The sequence below is a fragment of the Malurus melanocephalus genome, unplaced genomic scaffold, assembly GCF_030028575.1.
Source record: "Malurus melanocephalus ecotype Western Australia unplaced genomic scaffold, MMel_1.1 scaffold_453, whole genome shotgun sequence".
NCBI classification, from domain to species: Eukaryota; Metazoa; Chordata; class Aves; order Passeriformes; family Maluridae; genus Malurus; species Malurus melanocephalus.
Genome location: NW_026623685.1, coordinates 387,301 through 406,820, shown reverse-complemented (window position 1 = coordinate 406,820; position 19,520 = coordinate 387,301). Strand labels below are relative to the sequence as shown.

Genomic DNA, 19,520 nt, shown 5'->3' with positions numbered 1-19,520 from the left:
GCCTACTCCCCAGCCTATCAAATCCCAAAAAGAAGATAAAATGTCTACATTTGTGCTCAATTTAACTGACCAAACCAGCTCTGAAGAGCTTCAGCCAGTCAGAATGGGGACATTCAGCAGCATTCTCAAGGTCTGCAGATTCTTTTGTCAGAACAACTCTCACAGTAAGGATTTAATTCTAGGTCCGCTAAAGGAACTACACAATCAGCTGAAGGAGAGAGGAAATGCACTCACCCCTGCATTCCTCAGATCCAAAATGAATGACAGCAGTTGGAAAAAGTTTAGCCTGCAGAAAAAGGGGAAAATAAGCGATCACTGACTGCAGATGCTTTCATAGYTCACTGTGAACATTCGAGGCAGGTTGGACACCTACAGACAAATTCATGGAGTTCAAGCCAAGGTCACTGAACCATTTATAATTCAGGAGAACTTAAACTTGTGCAGAGCACAGTTTTACTTRGGTAAAACATGAAGGAAAATGTTATGATCTGTTTTACGGGTAATGAGGCCTCTGCAGCAATGCCCCACCATTCCTTCTCCTCTGTCCCCATATCCCAGGCCATTTTCTTGTACCCACATTCTCCACTGCTGAGCAGATAACATTAATAATGATGAAGAATCTTCTAAGACCTGAGTGGCTGACAGCAAGAGAAGAAAAATAYAGCTGTGCCCTCCGAAAATCTATTCTAAATCATTTTATTACATTTATACCCTTTCTATAGTTGGAATTTATCTAGTTTCACCACCTTTCCAGGATGAAGTATTTCCTTTTATAAATACAACCCGAATTCCTAGTTCCTACTTCTCAGACTAATTGCCATATTCAAACATTATTTTCTATCCAGCTGGTTTGGTCGTTGTTTTTTTCCTTTTATTTCATTAGAAGTTCCTGTAATTAGTGTCCATTTCCTCTTGGTCTTTTACATGGCACTGCTGAGRACTCTGGCCCACATCCCTTGCTGTTTCCCATCTCTTTTTCTACACACACTGACGAGCCCCCAGCAGTTTCTTTCTTCCAGGCTGAACAGGTATAAAGGAGGGAGRTACCTCTGGAGGTTGCTCTGGTGAGGTGACCACACACCCAGAAAAACCCAGAGAAACATCACAAGCACGACACCACCACACCCAGTGGTGCCTCCAAGTGCTCCCAAGGGAAACACAGAGCAAGGGAGTCAAAGTTATTAAACTTCATTCTAAAAACAGACACTACTGCAAGCTCAGGCTTGGATTTTTWAAAGGATTTTAAGGTGATATGCGGAAGATTAATAGATATATGCCAACTGGCATAACCAGCTGGACCAGAAAGGATTCTGAAAAAAAACCAACCATCATATTTATTATCTGCATTATATGATAGTGTAAAACCATATAAAGAATCACTAGCTGAAACAATTCTGTTTAGCTTTTAGGAAGATTGGTACTAACAGGTAAAGAAACCAAATCAGCATCATGTATAAGARGCAAGTACTGCTAGAGCCAGAAACTGTACTGCAAAGCCAGCAAATGTAATCAATGTTCTACATTTTCCCTGGCAAAATAGTTACACTAAACTTGGCACACTGATCCCAAAAATAAATAACCAGATAAAAGCAAGTCASTGCCCCACTTGGTATCACTCATGCATATTTGGGAATTGTACCAGGGCAGACTGAGTGTCCTGGAGTTTTCCTGAGCCTCTGTTGCCACCATCAGCCCAGTCTGTGCACTGGAATGATCATCTCTGGCCCCAGCACAGCAATTACAGGAACTCAACAGAACCCTGATCTGCACAGAGGAGGCTGGAGACAGCTGCCTAAGATGGASACTAATAAAACTGTATCAACTAAAGGCAAAAAAAAAAAAAAATAGCTTCACTGCTCTTCCTGCCTACAAGCTTCAGATGAGCATATGGTACAATAATCCAGAGGCTATAAGAGACTGTCTCATATGGCATAGTCAACATCATGCTAGACTGAAACAAGAGATATTCATCACTCTACTTCMAGACTCAGGTCCTGCTAAAGCATCCAGGCAAATTCACATGCCTGAACTGACATTTTAGCAAAGTAATTATTTATTAGGTCTTTTAATGTTTCATTCCTCAATCAACAGGGCCTAAGGTTGCCTGCTCCAGTCACAAAGATAGCTCTCCATAAACATTTTTAATTAAAAAGTACCAGACATGGTTTAGAAACCCCAGAGAAAACTCTCACAAGAGCTTTGATGTTTCCACAGCATTCGTCTATTTAGGAAATGGGTGCCTTAAGAAGGGCCCCCCAACATACATACACTCAAGCCCTTTTACACACAACATCCTTTGCATGCCAGCTGCAAGTTGGAAAATGAGGTTTTTGTAGTGTTAGTGTTGGAATTTTTTAATAACCACCCCTCTCTTTTTTTCGCCTCCCGACCAATTATCTTGGTAAATAATTAACATTCTGAAGGAGATAAGTAAGCACAGCAACTCAGAGCTCAAAGCCCTTTAGTTCAAAGCCCTGCCCTTTTCGTTTCCCCGCTGCCGCCACTGAAACTTCCTTGTCAATCAAGCTCTGGGCACACACATCAAAGCCTCGTGTGGGAATGGCCCCAAGGGGTCAGAGAAAATTCATGGCAGGGCCTGTGTGAGGCACAAAGAGAGAAACAGAGTGAGAAACACAGCCCAAGAGCTAACAGACTCACTCAACCAACAAACACACAGACAGACTGTGCCCCAGTAGAAACCTCTACCCTATTTACTCAAAYAGCCATAGTTCTCAGTTTCAGGATACACGTCCACAACCATTTCCCACTGCTTGGCAAAACATCAGTCCAAACATTTCAGTTCAAAATCTTAATTGAAAGAAACTTAAAGGAGCTAAAGAGCAGCCCTCAAGTACACAGAATGCAACGTCCTTCCCATGGCTCCTTTCCCTGCATCCCTATCCTTTCCTAGGGGTCAGCCAACACARAGCCCCCTCTTGCCAAACTTCCAACCAATTTTTCTCCAATTCAAACAGACTGCTGGCTCATGCCCAGAACCCTTGGTCTGGATTCCTTTGTGTRGAATTGTCAAGTACCACCCCAAGCCCAGCACTCCCTGAGGGTTCACCACACTTCTCACCCAGGAATTCTCTAGCCAGTCACTGGCAGGACACAATGCTGTCCCAGAGCTCTTTAGAATCTGAAAGTATTTAAATCAGCAGCAATTTCACATTGAAAACTAAAGGCAAGCCAGTAGAATGATCCCACTGTCCAAAGACTGTCTTGGCATAAAGAGGAGAAGGCTTTAGTAGATTCTGTCTGGGAAAACATGCAAGTCCAAAGGCAAAGCCTTTAGCATTCTCTAMCACACCTAAGAATGAAAGGATCAAACACTGGGCAGACCATCCCCTGAAAACTGTATTGYCAAGTCACCTATTCTAATGTTTGCAGTCGTTCTAATGCATCTGCTAATGCTACCAGATGAACAACTCTGCAGTTCTTCACCTCACTGCATAGGGTTCTTACAAGAACATCTGTGAATCAAAACACATTTTAAGTACTCTTAGAATCACACTGAGCCTGCCAGATTGACCAAAAGAATCAAAGGCTGTTTGAAACAAGTAAGTCAAAAAGCTCCACTCACTTACATGCAGAGAATTACTACAATAGGACTGAGCCAATAGCCAGTTATTACACCCCAACACCCAGCATTTCTMTTCCTTGCTGCTTTGGTTTCCAGCCAAAGAAACTGCCATTCTGACTGGGGAAATAGACACTATTAATTTCTTGAATTTATAATGTTCAAATCACACTGTGCAAAGCATATTTACAACATACAGTCAGATTTACTGCACCAACACCTAGAAATCCAACTGAAAACAGTGTCTCATTGTGCAATTATACAGATGTGACGTAAATAAAAATACTTTTGAGTTTGTGGGTTGTTTTTATTTTTGTGGGTTTCCTTTTTGTGTTTTAGTTTTTTTGGGGCTTTTCTTTGCTGCACAGATGAAAAACTGAGACCTAAAGAGATTAACTAACTTACTCAAGGTCACACAGGATGGCAGCAGCAGAAATAAGAACTAAGAATGCAAGTCTCCAGAGCCCCATCCAAGACCATAATCACAGGACAGTTTTCTTCTGAAGGATTAGAAAGTCACTGAGGCAAGGAGAAAAGGAAGTCAGTGTCCTGCCTATTGCCCTCCTCATTTAATAACTATCATTCCAAGTAACCAGCTCCTCAGATTTGCAGAAGATATAACACAGCTCCATCCATTTGCTTAGTTAGAGTTCCAGAAGTTTCTATTTCAGAGCTCTGAATACCAGCTAGTTACTCATAACGACACATTTAGTCTGCAACTATGCAGTTGAGTAACTCTGGTTTTACTCAGAGATAGTGAACAGTTACTCAGACACTGTGGTGGTGACTGTGGCTGTGACAGCACATCATCTTGGCTGTGGGGTGGCACACTGAGGCCGCTGCATCTCACATTCCATGACAAAAATATCCACATTAGAACAACAGTCCCTTGTGAATCCAGCTGTGATACAGCAGAGAAACATTTCTGTTTTGTTTTACTGCATGTTTTAGTAACTTGTTCTCTAGAACACAGAAAATAGCCCAGGCAGAACCCTCCCCAAATAACACCTCAACACTTCCAGTTTCCCAGACATACTAAATGCAAAGAAGTCCTAGAACAGAGCATTGCAGATGATGTACATCACTAAGAGAGTTGTTCTCTTCCCTGCCAGAGCGATGCTGGCAGACAGGCAGGGGCTGCTGTTGAAGGGAATTYGCAGCTGCCAGAAGCAGCAGCATTCTTTCCGTTCCACAATCGGAGAAGATCAGAGTGCCACAGGTCTGCTGTTAGTTTGATGTTAGAAGATGAATAAAAAAATAAGCACTTCAAAGGAACACGCTCATGGAAGGAGAAACCCGAGCAAGCAACATGAAACACTGCGTAGTACACACATCCCAAACACATAAACTAGCTCTTGGAAAATTCAACTGCAAAGCCGGTGGATCAAAAGTTTCTCCAGCAAGACTGCACAGCATTGCTGAAACAGAAATAAACACCACAGTCATGGTGAAGGGGGCAGATCAAGTACTTCATGTTTACAACCTGAGAACAAAGCTGCCCAATGTGAACTGCCACTGCCAAAGGAGATGGATTTTCTCCATGGAGGAGGTCTGAGCCAGATAGGGCAGGGGAYCTTTAAAATTCATAAGGCAAAGACAAGATTTGAAAACACTGTTCTGAGAAAGCTACTTATGAAGGAATCCAGGTATGAAGAGCATTCACAGGGACCTTAATGGCTGAGATCAGAAAGATCTGGCCTTCAAAACTGCCAGTAGCAGTGAACATTTCGGGCAAGATTTCTACTCCAAATTCAGTGGGGCAAGGAATCTCTCAGTGTCTGCAAAGCCAGCATCAGGAGGCAAGCACGGGCACTCTCTGTGAGCATGAGGAACAGACCTCAGCACAGAGAGAAGGTGACACTGCTACCAAATGCAGTCAGATAAGAAAATCCTGGAATGGAGAAGTAAAAGACCAAGACTTTTAGGTGAATGCCATCCTCTGCACTGGATGAATTTCAGTATTAATTGCAATTTTCTTTTGCTRGTGATTGCAATAACCACAAGGCCTGCCAAGAGAAATGCCTCTGATGGACTGACTCTGATGAAGTAATTTCTTCTGAAATTGCATTCAGACTCCTGCCAAAAGAGAAGGCTTCCTACTGCCTGAGTCGCAGGCAGCTTCACTGAACACACGTGCCAGAGACACTGCTCAAACTGGCATTAGCAAATGGGATATGGAAAGAGAACCAACGGCAAAGAAAGGAGCTCTGGATTTCTGCCTCATGGTACGTGACAGGGAAACACTCAGTGCACTCTAAGATCAGCCAGAAGACCCAAATACTTCTGTGGAAGCCTGTGGATTCCTTTTGCTCCTCTGTACACAGAGGATGGCCTCCTGCCCTCTCTGATGCCTTGACTTTTCCAGTGACTGCTACTTTCTGCCAACTCTTTCCTAGTATTAACTCAGCAATCAAAGCTTTTTCTTCCACTATCCCACCCCAGATAAGCCCTACAAAACTGCCTGTTCCTGGGAGGAGAAAGAAGCTAGGAACCAACTCTGAAAAGCTCAGACAGCCTGGAAAAAACACAAACAAGCTTCTGGAGCTATAAGGAACCCAAAGCCAAGTGCTACAACAGGGAAGCCTGTGGTTGATCAGCTCTGTAGAGCAAAACATTATAAAACACTTCAAGGGACATGAGGAGAAGGCAGCCAGCAAAAACAGCAACAACAAAAAAATCAAAGCAATGCCTTGAAGTCTTTATGGGTTCCAAAAGCTCCACATTGCTGCCAATCTGTGTGCTCACTATACTGTAAATACACACAGATTTTGGGAGAATTCACTTCAGACAGTTCTTTCAGTCCAAGTATCTTGGCAAACAAGTCAACAACATTTGTCTTTTTTCCTGGTTTTGCTTCCAGCGTAAAGGGTCTCCCTTCATTATAAGTGATCAAATGTAATGAATGTGCTGCCAAACWTATCAGCTTGGATGGAGGGAGAGGGTGGAGAGAGCAGAACTATTGGTGATATGGCAGTCCACCATCTGCAGTCACTCCCGTTACTGGCTTCAGCACAAATTTCAGTAATTTATAAATATTTGAATGTTCAAATGTGCTCACATTACTGCCTCAGACCCCATCCATCTTTCCTTAACAACAACACCAAAGTCATCTATAGAGTGGAGGATAGACTACTGTTAACTAAGGATATTRGGGATATCGTGAAAATTAAATGTTGGAAAACATCCAGAATGSCTAGATACATCATGGTAGTACCTGCTTTGGAAAAATCAAGAGCAAGGTTATGTGCAGGCATTTCTGCAAGGGACTCGCATCCGATGCCAAGAGGCCACTGCTAACATGACTGACATGCAACATTTGTGGCAAAAGTGCCAAATTCTGGCAGTTCCATGACACAAACTGAAGCATTAGAGATATATTACTGCTGAAGACAAACTTCCTCCTTCACCTTTCACACATCCTCCAAACCCAACAAAGTTACATCAAAAAACTTGAGCAATTAGCCATACTGTTACTTTACCCAAGCTCCCTTTTYCCTGTGATGCCTGGAAGAACTGCAWACTCCACAGCACTTGATTCACATTTAGCACTGCTATTCCAGAACAAGCTTTCTCACCACAGGGGTGCCAGTACTGCCAGGTAACCTCAGAGCAAGAGGTCCTCGTTCCCCACCCCCAAAGCCACAATATTTTACAAAGTGCCTTAACCAACCTTTACAGAGAGCAGCCTTGTCTTGTCACCTCCCTCCTTTCAGACCAGGGAACAGAAGGGATGCTCTGACTAAAATACAGAATGTTTCCCTTCCACAGCCCATGGGATGAATGAAATAGGGAAGGTCTCACAAAGGCCCCTGCACAGAGCCAGCCCCATGCAGGGCTCGACAGCTCTCGCAGCCAACGGGGACCCCTGGCCTGCACAAATCTCTTCCCAGACTGAAAATGTCTCAGCTTGGAAGGCCATAAGCTCATGTGAGAAGCAGTGAGCAGGTCTCATCASCAGCACTGCCCCTCCTACCCAGCACGACAAACATTATCTCTTTCAGTCCTGCTCTAGGCCAGGGTTATTTTCACTGGCCGAGGCTCAGGCAGTGCAGCCTGACTGGGAACAGCCTCTCCTAAACACAGCACCACAATGACACAGTGGCATGGACACAACAGCTACAGTGATTGCCACACCTGCTTCTGCCCAGAGAAGAAAGGCCCTTCATTCCCTTTCTTCCAGGATCCACACCCCAGCAGAAGGGAAGTACTACCCGAGCAGGACAATTATGGCACAGGCCAGCACTAACAGTTCAAGAGGAATAAGGTTTCACASTGGTTACAGGAGCAAAGCCTCTCCCAGAATTAGGCAGTTACTGGGATAAGGCACCATCCTCACAGGTCAGAGCTCTGTGGGCTTTGACAGCACTTTGGGTAACCAGAACGAAGAGTTCTCAGCAGGATTTTTTTTTCCCCTCTTTGATGCTTCATCCAAATACAATGTTTACAAACACACAGAATCATTCCTGCCATAACAGACCATGACCTGAAAGGGCTGAAGGGCCCCAAGCAAGGGACATAAGGGACATTCAAMAGAGCTCTCCCAGGGACAGAAGAACCATGGGCAGAACAGATGCCCATTCAGCCCAGCCAGGATCCTCACAAGGAACAAAAACCAGATGAACAGAGAAGAGTATCCTTGCTTCTAAGTGATTAGCTAGCACAGATTTTCATTTTAGGATCTTCCTGAGGTGGTTTCACTCTTACTAAATATCTTCCTTGAACTTACCTAAATTTAGCTCAAATTGGTATATGCTATTAGTATACAGCACCCTGTGACAAGGAATTCTACACTTCAGTTTTCTGACAGTCAAACAACTACCTTCTTCCATCTATTCTAACCCCTGCTTGCTTTATTTGGTGCCACTCACCCATACTCAWGAAAAGGAACTCAATGCATTCCAGCTTCTCTTTGGCATGTTGGTCCTTTTCCAGTCACATCTTTTACAGACTGGCCACTCCTTGCCTACTCAGTTTTTCTTTAGACAGGAGCCATTGCAGCCCTCTGATGAACCTCATTCCCCTTCTCTRCACCTTCACCTGCTCCTTTTGAAGATGCAAGACCAGATCTGCATGTTATTCACACCAACCCTGGCCTATACACAGCAATGTTCTCTATTCTGTTCTGGATACTTTGCTTTTGGGGWGGAGGTTGTTTTGGATTTGCCCACTCCTCAGTAATGAGCTGATGATTTCATGACCTTAAGACWTTGTTCCACAGCAGTAACAATCAATGCAAGAGCTCATTGTGYTGCATATGAAACTCAAATTATTTTCCCTATACATCATCACATTTACCTCTGCTGAGCCAGATTAAGCCAAAAATGCAAAGTCATGCAACTGTTAACTAATGTGATAATAATCACTTCGTAATGTCATGCTACAATCCCAAAAAAATATTCCAAGCATGAGATTTTACTTGCTTTCCACATTTTGCAAGTAATTGTACTGACTCTGTAATGTTGTGTTTAAAAACTCCATTTTACTTTAATTGTACCCAAATTCTCAATATAACCACTAGTTTAATTTAACTACGGTGTGATTAAATGTGCCATGAATAAGAATGCAWCTTAAATCAAGTTTGGATTTGACACCCTTTATCTTAGTTGGATATTATTCCTCTTTTGTGGTGAGAGAGAGGATATAAGAAATGAGAAAAAACGCCTTCCATAAAACAGTCCATTTGAAAAGARTTTTCTGCTTTTGAGCACAGTATCTTGAAGAGCACCAGTTCTGTATCAATGCCAGGGCTTTGCACCTTTACCATGGGCACAGCAAGCACTGCAATCCACGGAAAGCCACTGCAGACTGGAGATGGTTGACACTAAAACTGAGCAGTTTCTTCACCAAGTTGTGATTTCTAAAGAAGTCTCTAAAACTGGGCTGTGAGGCACCTCCAAGCCATAGCAGAGCACTAATTCAGCATGTTTTTATGCTTCAGGGAGCTCCCATGAGGAATGAATTTCACAGTAAATGTCACAACCAGGAAACCGGGAAACTGCCACACGTATAACAAGCACCAGTAATGGTGCCAGGTACAGAAAAAAGACTTTAACACAGCAAATTAAACAAAATTCCTGCCATAAGGTTTCTTATTTCAAAGACAATGAGATGTAATGATTTCTGTGCTGTTTTACTGAAAAAGTCATGTTTCAGGAGACATCCAGAGAAACATGAGATGCACACTGAGAAAGAGAAAATAAAAAGAACAGTACTGTAGGGCAGGGGAGGCAGGCAAGGGGTAAACAGAGGTAAGCAGAGGATTTTTAAGATTTTAGAAGACAGACCAAATTTAACAAGGGAGACCAAAGCCAGCATCAGAGGCTGGATGAACAGGAGGCAGATAGAGGTCAGTCGTGTCTAAAAGCAGCTGCATGTGTATTTCTTCCACATGGCCTGGTCAGGAAGTTATGGAACTTGGAAAACTTCACTGCAAACAACTTCAGAGGCATGCTAATCCCTACCTAATTCATCATGCTGCCTGGAAAGTCCCTTTCTCTATCCCTCTTCCCACTTCAGGAGCATCATGCAAGAATTCTCACTGCTGCTGCATGAGCCTTTACTCTGAAGGATCTCCAATGCATCAGTCTGGAAAGATCCACGCAATGCTGAATGACAGAACATTTTAAACAGTATGAGTCTGGGGCAAAGTCATTGGCAAAATCACTCAATCACTCCTCACACRGGTGTGATCTACAGTAGCCAATAGTCTCTGCCCAGGGACTTCAAGACCACCTTATCAGACACTTGCAAAAAATCTCCAGGAATTTGAATYGGAAAAATCTGTATTACAGTATTTTCAGAGAAAAATTACACAGAGAATGTATATTCCTCAATGCATATGCTGGCTTAAAATAAACTCTCACATAATGATTTCAAAAAGATCTGATTTTTGTCTAATAGGGCCTCTAGTTCCCACTCTAGAAATTGGAAATAGTTTCCTTTCCACACTGAGTCTCATTTCTCTTATTAGCCTAGCCCAGCTGCAGATAAAGCATATTCAGCTCAGCTCTTGCAGTGACATTCCAGGCTAATGCAGCTCCAAGCCCTGGGACACAGAGTGTGTGCCCAACAATGTGAGTGCCACCCTGGCCCCGTGTGCCTCTGCTATGGCTGTACAAGATGGGCCTCTCCTGGTGAGGAGCTTGTGCTCCAAACACCTGCTCCACTGGCCCTGGCTGAGCACAACCCCAGCCACAGCACCACACAACTCACYTGAAAAGGAACTAAAGCCTGAGGCAGGATTAAGGGGAGGACAAACCAGAGAGAATCACAGCGCTCAAGTGAAGTCCTTACCTCAAACAGTGTCAGATTTTCATCGTTCAAGACGGTTCTGGGAGGTGCAACAACTGAAGTTAAAAAATAAATTATAAAACAGGACCACCCAGCAACCAGAACAGCAAATACAGGTAGGGGAGGGATCCCTGCTCTCTGGAGAGGTGACAGGTTCATATGCCCACAGAACTTAGGCAGAAGCACAACATGGCTAAGGGAGCAAGTTAYACTTCTTTGCACTGTAAAACTGGTTTTAGGGAAAGGATTTCCTTCCCAGGTCATATGTCAGGCATCAAGAAACCACAGCTACAAACAGGCTTTGTAAAGTAAGGCCAAATATTACAAACAGCACTCACACAAGTAAAATGGCAACTCTGCATCAGCAAGGTGGCTTCTTACAAAGTCTCTCAAAATGCCAACTGTGGAAAAAGGAGAGAAAGGTTTGCTGAATTACATTTGGTTCTTCAAATACTGGGCAAGAAGGTTAACTTATAACAGCAGAGCTGCCCTCTACAAGGTATGGAGACTGCCTTTTCCTCCAAAGTACACAGTTGCTATTACAAGTATTTTGTAGAAAACACAAACAAAACACCACTTTGACATGCTGGTCCCTTGGAAAAATCTAAGGTTGCCCAAAAAATAATCAAACAATTTGTGCAGGTAACCATGGCTGAAAGCTGAGAATAAGAGGATCCAGTAGTAACAGTAAGAGATACTTGATGCATGGTCTGATTGCCTTTTGTGAACTGACAGAGCCAGAAAAGGTCATCCTCTCACTACAGTTGGTGAAGCTTTTTTTTCTCCTTCCTGTTTTTTGGGGTTTGTTTTGGATTGGAGAAGGGGACATTGTTTTTCACCCCCAAAACGTTTTAAGCATTAACACAGAGGAAGTGTCCAAATGCATTCCAGTAACACATCATTTAGACACAACAAGGGAGTAGCAAGGGTGAGCTTCCTGAGCACAGGTATTTTGCCATGTCCACCAAGAAGCCCTTAGCTACATTAATTAGCCCAGAGTCTCTTCTTATTCCATTCAGGGGCCCTACAGAACAGTGTAACTACCTAATGCTGCTTTRGCAGAGCAGCTTGGCTTTCCTGGGCAGCAGCAAGAGCTGCTCAGACACATTCTCTCCTGTCAGGGTGGGAGCCACGAGCCASAGCTGCACAGGCTGAAGAGGGGATCAGTCTTACCAGTTTCACTGGGATGGAAGAACCCCTGCAGAACATGACGGTCTGGAAAATAAACTCTCAACACCACCTAAAAGAGAGACAAAGCCCATTAGGACAGTGGTTTATCACTGGTCTGTAACACTTATCCTTGGCTCAGAATCTAGGCAAGTTGTTTTTTGTGGGTATTTTTTAATGGGGAGGTCTGAGGTATTTCCAGGAACAGCAGAGCAAGCTGGCTAACACAGCTGTGCAGCTTCTCAGGGAACAAGGGCTGTCTGGCTGTCAAAGGGGCACAAGGGCTCATCTGTCAAAGCACTAGGATGTAAAACACAGCATCACCCACTCAAAGAGTAGGAGCTCCCTGTGCTAAATGTACAAACAACAAAGACAGTCCCTCTGGACAGGTATTGAGAGTTTACTGSCATCCTAATGGGTCCACAGCAGTAGGAATCCTCCTGACGTTCCTCTGACCTTTGTTTTTTCCAGCTTGGTCAGAAAGCACTTAAGAACTACATAAGGATCAYATTTACTGAGCAAAATAAATCCAACTTGTAATAGCAAATCCTTAAACTTTTAATGAGTTTCCAGCAAAACATCTACTGAGGAGAGGCAGGTAGGAAAGCTCAGTCATATAGACTGATGTGTGCCTAACAAAGGTTTTGAGAGATCTGGAAGAGAACAGAAGCAACAAACTGCCTTTCACTCAACTGTATTACAGTACAGCTGTTTTCACAAGGCACAACTGTTATGCAAGTCCCACAAACAATTAACAAGGATGGGGATTTGAAAAATCTTCCTGTAGGTAGCTCAAGAGCCTGTTGAACACAACTGAACTCCAAGATACTCAGTCCCCAAGTCTGGACCAACCAGGGGGACTGGAAAATGAACAAAAATTACCTTTGGGTAACGCTCCAACTTCTCCTTCAGCTGGGACATCCTCAAAGACTTCGTCATCAGTGGAGCTTCTTCCAGACGTTTCCTACACACATGGGAAGAAGGCAAGTTGTCTGTAGTTTTAAGATGCATTTTTATTTTATTAGGATAGTGCAAGGCCCAAGCAGGGCTGATGAGAACTGCTCAACTATTCCATGCGTCTCTTACACCCTTTTCCCCACCTCCTGAAACTGCTGAGCATCAGCAACAATACTGTACAAAATTACGTTTATTGTACAAGTTTAAAAGCAAGTTCACAACAGCAGCAGAGATCCTAAGAACAGGAGGGTAAAGCCTGCTTAGACTACTCAAGAAGAGATGGACTTACTGATTCCATAAAGCAGAGACTAAGGTTGGACATGATTACTCCACAGGAGCAGAAGAGTTACTGAACTTGAAAAACAATACTGGYGCAAGATATTAATAAGTATTAATAAGCAACAGGGAAACCAAATGAAAATGAAAAGTTTCAGATCATTCAAGAATTGGCACGGYAGACTGCTATTGAAAGCAACAGTGGGTACAAAATAAAAGTCTACTGGTATTTAAGATGAAACGATAAATGAAAGAAAATAATTACATATTTTCCAATAAGTAAAGAAATTAGCTTAGACCAAACAGATCCCATGTTCAACTTTAGTACCTTTTCTTTGTATCTGAATAACTGATGTGTAACTTGCCTTTATTTTTATCCCTGGCTGTAAGGGGAAAAGTACCAGCAAATTTAGAAATTGGGTCTTTTTTTTACAGGCCTGTATTCCAGTAATCCCCAACCAAATGACTCTACATTTGTACCACTACATAGTTCAGACCCACACAAGCAGCAGAGCAATTTTCAGGCCATTTTCTGTGTACACATGTGGATTTCAGTGGCCTGTGGGAAAAAAATCAACTCTAAGTAAAAAGTTCAACTTGGACTTGGCTATAGTATAAAAGAAACTATTCCACAGTCTTGGAGAATAATTGTAATCTTTAAAGAAATGCTTTGACCCACTTGAAACTAAATACATTCACAAAATTAATTTCTTTAAGGATCATACAGACAGCGAAATGCTGCTGTGACAGGAAGGCCAGTTTATCTTAATCTGAGTTTTTAGTGAACTGAAGTTCAACAAAGTAAAATCATGAATATTTGAAAGCAAGCTACTTGAACAGTGCAGCACACTGCTACTCAACTTCCTGTAATTCCTCTGGGGGTGTGCATGTGCACCTGTTCCAAACATTCTCAGCTCTTGACTTGTGGCTAAATTTGATTTTGCTTTATTTCTGTTTAGGTAATGTCTCAAARTAGGTCTTTCTAATGAGGTCTAATAAAAGGTTAATTCTGTTATTTAAAATATAAGGTGCTTCTTACTGGCCAAAAATGCAACAAGCTCTGCTGATCAGTGTCACTCTGCTCAAAAGCAGGACACAGCAGAAAGGGAACTTGCCTCTCACTCTGCAGCTGTGCCAATCGTTTCCGTACATCATCCACCGTGACTTCAAAAAACTCATCAGGAATCTCCTCCGGCCCATCAGGAAGTTGTTCCAGTAGGTCGAGGTGGCACACAAGGGGCTCACGTTCTACAAGCTACAGAATAAAAAATGAGCTTCAATTCATTGTAAATGCATTGCTTTGCTTATCCTATAAGGTTCCTGAAAAAGAGCAGAAAGACAGTATTTGCAAACTGAAATGCAATCACTGGTGTGCAATTCCTGTCACTAAGATCAGACAAATGATAGAGAGGTTGTCAGGGCTGACATTTTGTACAGAGGACACAGCKTTGGACACAATGCCTGCCAAAGGCAGCAGAAATCAATGTTGCCAGGTGAGCAGCTGGCTCCTCTCCACTGTCACTACAGGAAACTCAGGGGAACAGCTTCACCAGCCACCCAAGGCAAGGAGAAAGAACTCCTTCCCAGGGAGTGACTGTGCAATCTCCACACTTATGCTAGTACGCTATTGTGCACTTGAACCACGCCTCCAGCTATTTGCAAGCCTGTTGTATTCAGAAATTACTCCTGTCCCAAAACCCTACCTGACCTCTCTCTGCTCTACTCCAAACCTCTCTCACTATCTAATCATTTTCTTACCGTTCTACAGGCAGCACTCAATKAACATGGGTGCTGTACTTCATTCTGCAGATTATCCAGCCCTTTGCAATTTGCCATCTGCTGCCGTGCACTCCTGTCCCTTCATTCCCTCATACACTCTTTTCCAATCCTAATTAACACCGAATGTCCATCCCTCCCTCCACTCTCCCCTCCCCCAGGCACTGGCCACTTGGGAACAGGAGTCTTCTCAATTGTCTAAAGCACAGCACAAATTACAAGGCAATGTTCACTCTACTTGTGGGCACTAAAGGGTAATTTGAGAAATTAAAAGATGGAGGTTGTGTGGGTGGGACCTTTCGCTACTTTTAGAAAAGTTGAGCAAGGTCAGCCCTAACGAGCGGGTGAAGGATTGTGATTGCAGTGATTGCAGTGATTGCAGCTTTGCCGGCCCAGAGCGGGCTGGGGGTGCCCAGGATGCTGCAGCAAGGACCCCAAACACCCAGGAGCATCTGCTGGGAAGGAGCAGGATACACCAGAATCCCAACCACTGCCCATTGCTGCTCCAGTGGGGGCACATCTGTGTCACAGGAGATTCATCAGGTACCCAATAACCAGRTATCTCCTAACAGGCTTGAGCTTCATTTCATTCTGAACATGTAGTGAAAGCAGACGTCTTCTCAAAAAACCCAAACCCAAAAGACTGAGSAGGTATTTCCTGTGGCATGTTGTGAACGGTGCTGGGATACAATGGAGAGAACTCTAAAATCTGCATTGGCAAATCCCAAAGTTACCATTCAGCACTGGCTCTAACAAGCACCTTAGCTAATCCCAGCAGCAGAGGGCTTTGACAGGGAAAGCACCCATCCCCACCTGAATTATGGTGACAGCTAAAGGCATCTGCCAAGGCATTGGGAATCACAAGATGGCACAAGGCAGACATACATTCCAGTCCTACATGTCACTCCACTTCCTTGCTGTGGGCTCCAACAATCCTCAAACGCAGACAGAATCCAAAAACTAACTTCCCACAATGATTACAGAAGAGGCTCCAGAACACCAGCCCAGTTCCCAGAGCACTGCACGTGCAGCGTTTCCTGCAGCTGATGAAAGATAAGCAACTCCTGTACCAACAAATGGCCACCCCACCGATGTTCTACRTTTCCTCATGTAAATTGGAGTAACGAAAGCTGTGGATTTTGCTGTCCTATCTGTTCCAGGAGCCAAAGATGCTGTGCTAAGGTTTGGCACCTTCCGTCCTCAAAGTCTASGATTCTACCAAAGCCGAGATGCACTTTTCATCATCAGGATGAAGCCACATGTTCACAGCAGCATTTACGTAAATGCAGTTTATGTGACAAAGCCAGATGACAGGAGGAACGCAGTTCACTTTGTGGTCACCATCCCGGACCCACGGAAGCAGGTAAGCTGAAGAAAACTCTTATKATTTAAGTGCAATAGTGGCTATTGTGCTTTCCACAGCAGCAAGCTCTTCCAAGAGACCCAGCTCCTACCCACCACCTCTGAGAGYTCTAATCTCACGGTGAATCTGGTGTAAAGTTACCTTCCAATAATTAGCATTCTGACATCAAAGTCAGCACGCAGCTGTCTGTAAACCATCTTTAGCCCAAGAAATGAAGGGATGCCAGCACAGATTTTATCCAGCCTCTCTTCAGCTTCAAAAACCACACACAGGCAAAGCATTAATGGGAAGATTCTTTTACAAAAATGGACCTTTGATGTTTAAAAATAATTGTTTTGTTTTGGTTTTTTTTTCCTCAAGACTGCAAAGGGACAAAACGCAGATGCCATGTGGCTAGCCCTGCTTGGCTGTTGCTGCTGGGAGGAGAGTGGAGGATGGCAGGAATGGAGGAGGGAACAAAATGTAATCAATCAGCAGCAAAAGTACCAGAGATCAAAGGGCTTGAAAGCAGCCGTCAAAATCACATGCTGTTTAACACAAGGACACAACCCCCCCGAAAGAATCTGCAGCTGCTTCAAAAGCTGCTCTCAGACTGGAAGGGCGGCTGGCTCCAGAAGTGGTTTGAACTGGACTGCAATTCTGAGAAAGACATCGGTTCATGTGAGTCCTTCAGTCACCACCACTCAGCACATGCCCAAAAGCCCAGCTCCACATTAGGCTGTGAAATCAGTGAAATGATGGAGCTCTGCCTCTCCCACCAATGCACAAAAAGTGTGGGCAACAAGACTGGTGAAGAATACCACCCCAAASCCTTGCACTTCTCCTCCCTTCCCAGACACAATGGAAACTCCTTCTCTCCAAATCCCTCATAGATGAAAGTGTGACTGAAGCAAAAAACACAAGAGCCTGGACAAATCACCCAGCCTACTGTTTAATTCTCCATGCTCAGGGTCTGCTCCAAAAGGTTAAATAATACTGATTAGACAGACCCAAACGTGTTTCTAATATACTGAAATATTTACCACTGCAGGTTGGCAAGACCTCTTTCTGCTACTTGTGCAGTTTGTAACTGCTCCAGAGTCCTTCCAGGTCTGGCTTCTGTTCCTAAACACTTCAGAACTCATCAAAAATGGACTGCAACCACAAGGTCAACCAAGGTGGAATCTCTACATCASCATGAAAGCATCCAGAGTCTTGCTGAACTCCTCCTGGACTAAGCTCCCTTTGAAGCTCCCCAGACATCCTTTCCTTCTACYTATAACTTTCTACTGTTCTATCCTGGCTGGATCAGAACCAAAGATTCAAACCTCCAGCTCCAGGAGGTACCAAAGAATAGGAAACAACACGTGATCTCTGAACATGAAAGCTGGCCCCAGTGATAAGCCAAAGGAGCAAGGAAAGAGGCAGTCACTGAGAATCCAGAATGGGAAATTCTCAGTGCATAAAAACAAGGGCTGAGTTATTAACTGAATGGCTCCTATACTGCACGTTACACTACTTTCAGACACATCCAGCCTTGCTGAAGGCATTCAATTCCWTACAGCTGTCCTACAGAAAGCACACTTCACATTGTTCCCAGGTCACTCTGGGATGGAATCACAGCACTCTTCACCCATCAGTTCTGCAATCTCTACATGGGCTGAAGCACTTTTAATTTCCATAAACACAGTTTTACTTCAGAGACACCAACAATGGTGAGRTGTGCAATTCATCTTTCTGGAAAATAGAGAGAGGCAGACTATTTAAGAAGCAAGATATTTTACATTAAGACAGAAAACACTTCTATAAGCAAACAAAAATAGAGAAGGATGAAGTGTTTCTGCTTCATCTGCAATACTAAGAAAATTAAGTCACAGCGCTCAGGTAMCAAAGTGGGTATTTGCTCATGAAATCTGAGGCACTGAGGTGTATGATCTTCTGGACTGTGATTTAATGCAGCTGTGTTGCCTCTGTTTGAATTATTTATCAAGGATACCTAAAGATTCAAAGTTTTGTTTGCCGCTGGACAGCAAATCCTTAAACTCACATCCTTCCTTTTTCCTACCTCCTTTCTGAACTCAGGCAGAACTGTAATGTCASCAGGGCACCTAATCCTACGACATGGGGAAAACATCTTTCATTTGGAAACATCTTTTTCCTCATGAGAGTGTAGGATTAAAAAAAGGCCTCGTTGCCCAAACTGAAAACACATTTTCCCTTACCTGTTCTTGATGCTTTTGCAGTTCTTGGCTGTTCTTAGACTTCTTTGGCTTAGAAGGGCCTCCAGGACTGGAAGAAGTTGTTGGCAGTTTTGAAGATGGTACAGCTACAGGAGAGTGCCCCATATGCTCTCCATCTCCAAAAAAAGGAACRAATGGGGTAGGCTCAGGCTCTGGGGAAAGCCGTGGCTCCTCCAGGCTAGCATGAGATTCTTCAATCGAGTCTTGCTTCTGTGTGCAGCTGTTGAAGGATGTGGCCACATCCCTGTGGTCCAGGTCCTTTGGGAATGTGTTTGCTTGAGGTAGGGTCACATCCACTGCTTCTCCCACACAGCCTGACCTCACCGTTGGCTCATTACARGGCACCTTGGCACTCACAGCTTCCTCCCCACCAGACACACTGCATTTCTTCATGACAACTCTTAAAGACACCAAAAGGAATAAAAATAAAATCATAATCCTAAGAGTACTGCCCTCCCCATTCTCAAGGTGTCCCCGACACAAAGACAACAGCTGACTCAAATACACCCCTGATTTAGCAACTTCTTCCAGATGCTTGCAGAGCATAAGCTCCAGTTGCTTCAAGTGAGGGGTAGAAGATCATATTTGCAAAATAACAGAACAGGAACCCACTCCTCCAGAAGAAAACTGCCTTCCAGAGAAAAACAGCGTCAGTTGTAAAGCACAGTTTCTATTCACTCCTGCCTTCTGTATATATTGCAAGAAGCTGTCCAGGAGATCACAGAAAGGCTGTCCCTGTCCCCAGCTCACCCCTCAACTGCCAGCAGGGCCTGCAGGGGCTGGGAGTTCACTGCCTGACATCCAGAGCAGGCAAGAATAAAGTGGCAGCTGATTGCCCTCTCAGAGAGACATTTAACTGTGAATTGCTGGTCCACTCAAATGAGGAATAAAC

At 43.7% G+C, this 19,520-nt stretch overlaps 1 protein-coding gene across 2 annotated transcripts in view; it reads right to left on the bottom strand.

Moving 5' to 3' along the window:
* Positions 1–19,520, bottom strand: part of ASPSCR1 (ASPSCR1 tether for SLC2A4, UBX domain containing) — a 30,531-nt gene that overhangs the window by 2,396 nt on the left and 8,615 nt on the right. For both annotated transcript variants that reach the window (XM_057380435.1, XM_057380434.1), the window contains 7 exons: positions 18,611–19,028; positions 14,386–14,525; positions 12,920–13,001; positions 12,044–12,110; positions 11,209–11,271; positions 10,874–10,926; positions 235–286 (listed from right to left, as the gene is read on the bottom strand). In XM_057380435.1, coding sequence (XP_057236418.1) covers positions 235–286; positions 10,874–10,926; positions 11,209–11,271; positions 12,044–12,110; positions 12,920–13,001; positions 14,386–14,525; positions 18,611–19,028 — 875 coding nt within the window. The remainder of the gene's footprint in view (positions 1–234; positions 287–10,873; positions 10,927–11,208; positions 11,272–12,043; positions 12,111–12,919; positions 13,002–14,385; positions 14,526–18,610; positions 19,029–19,520) is intronic.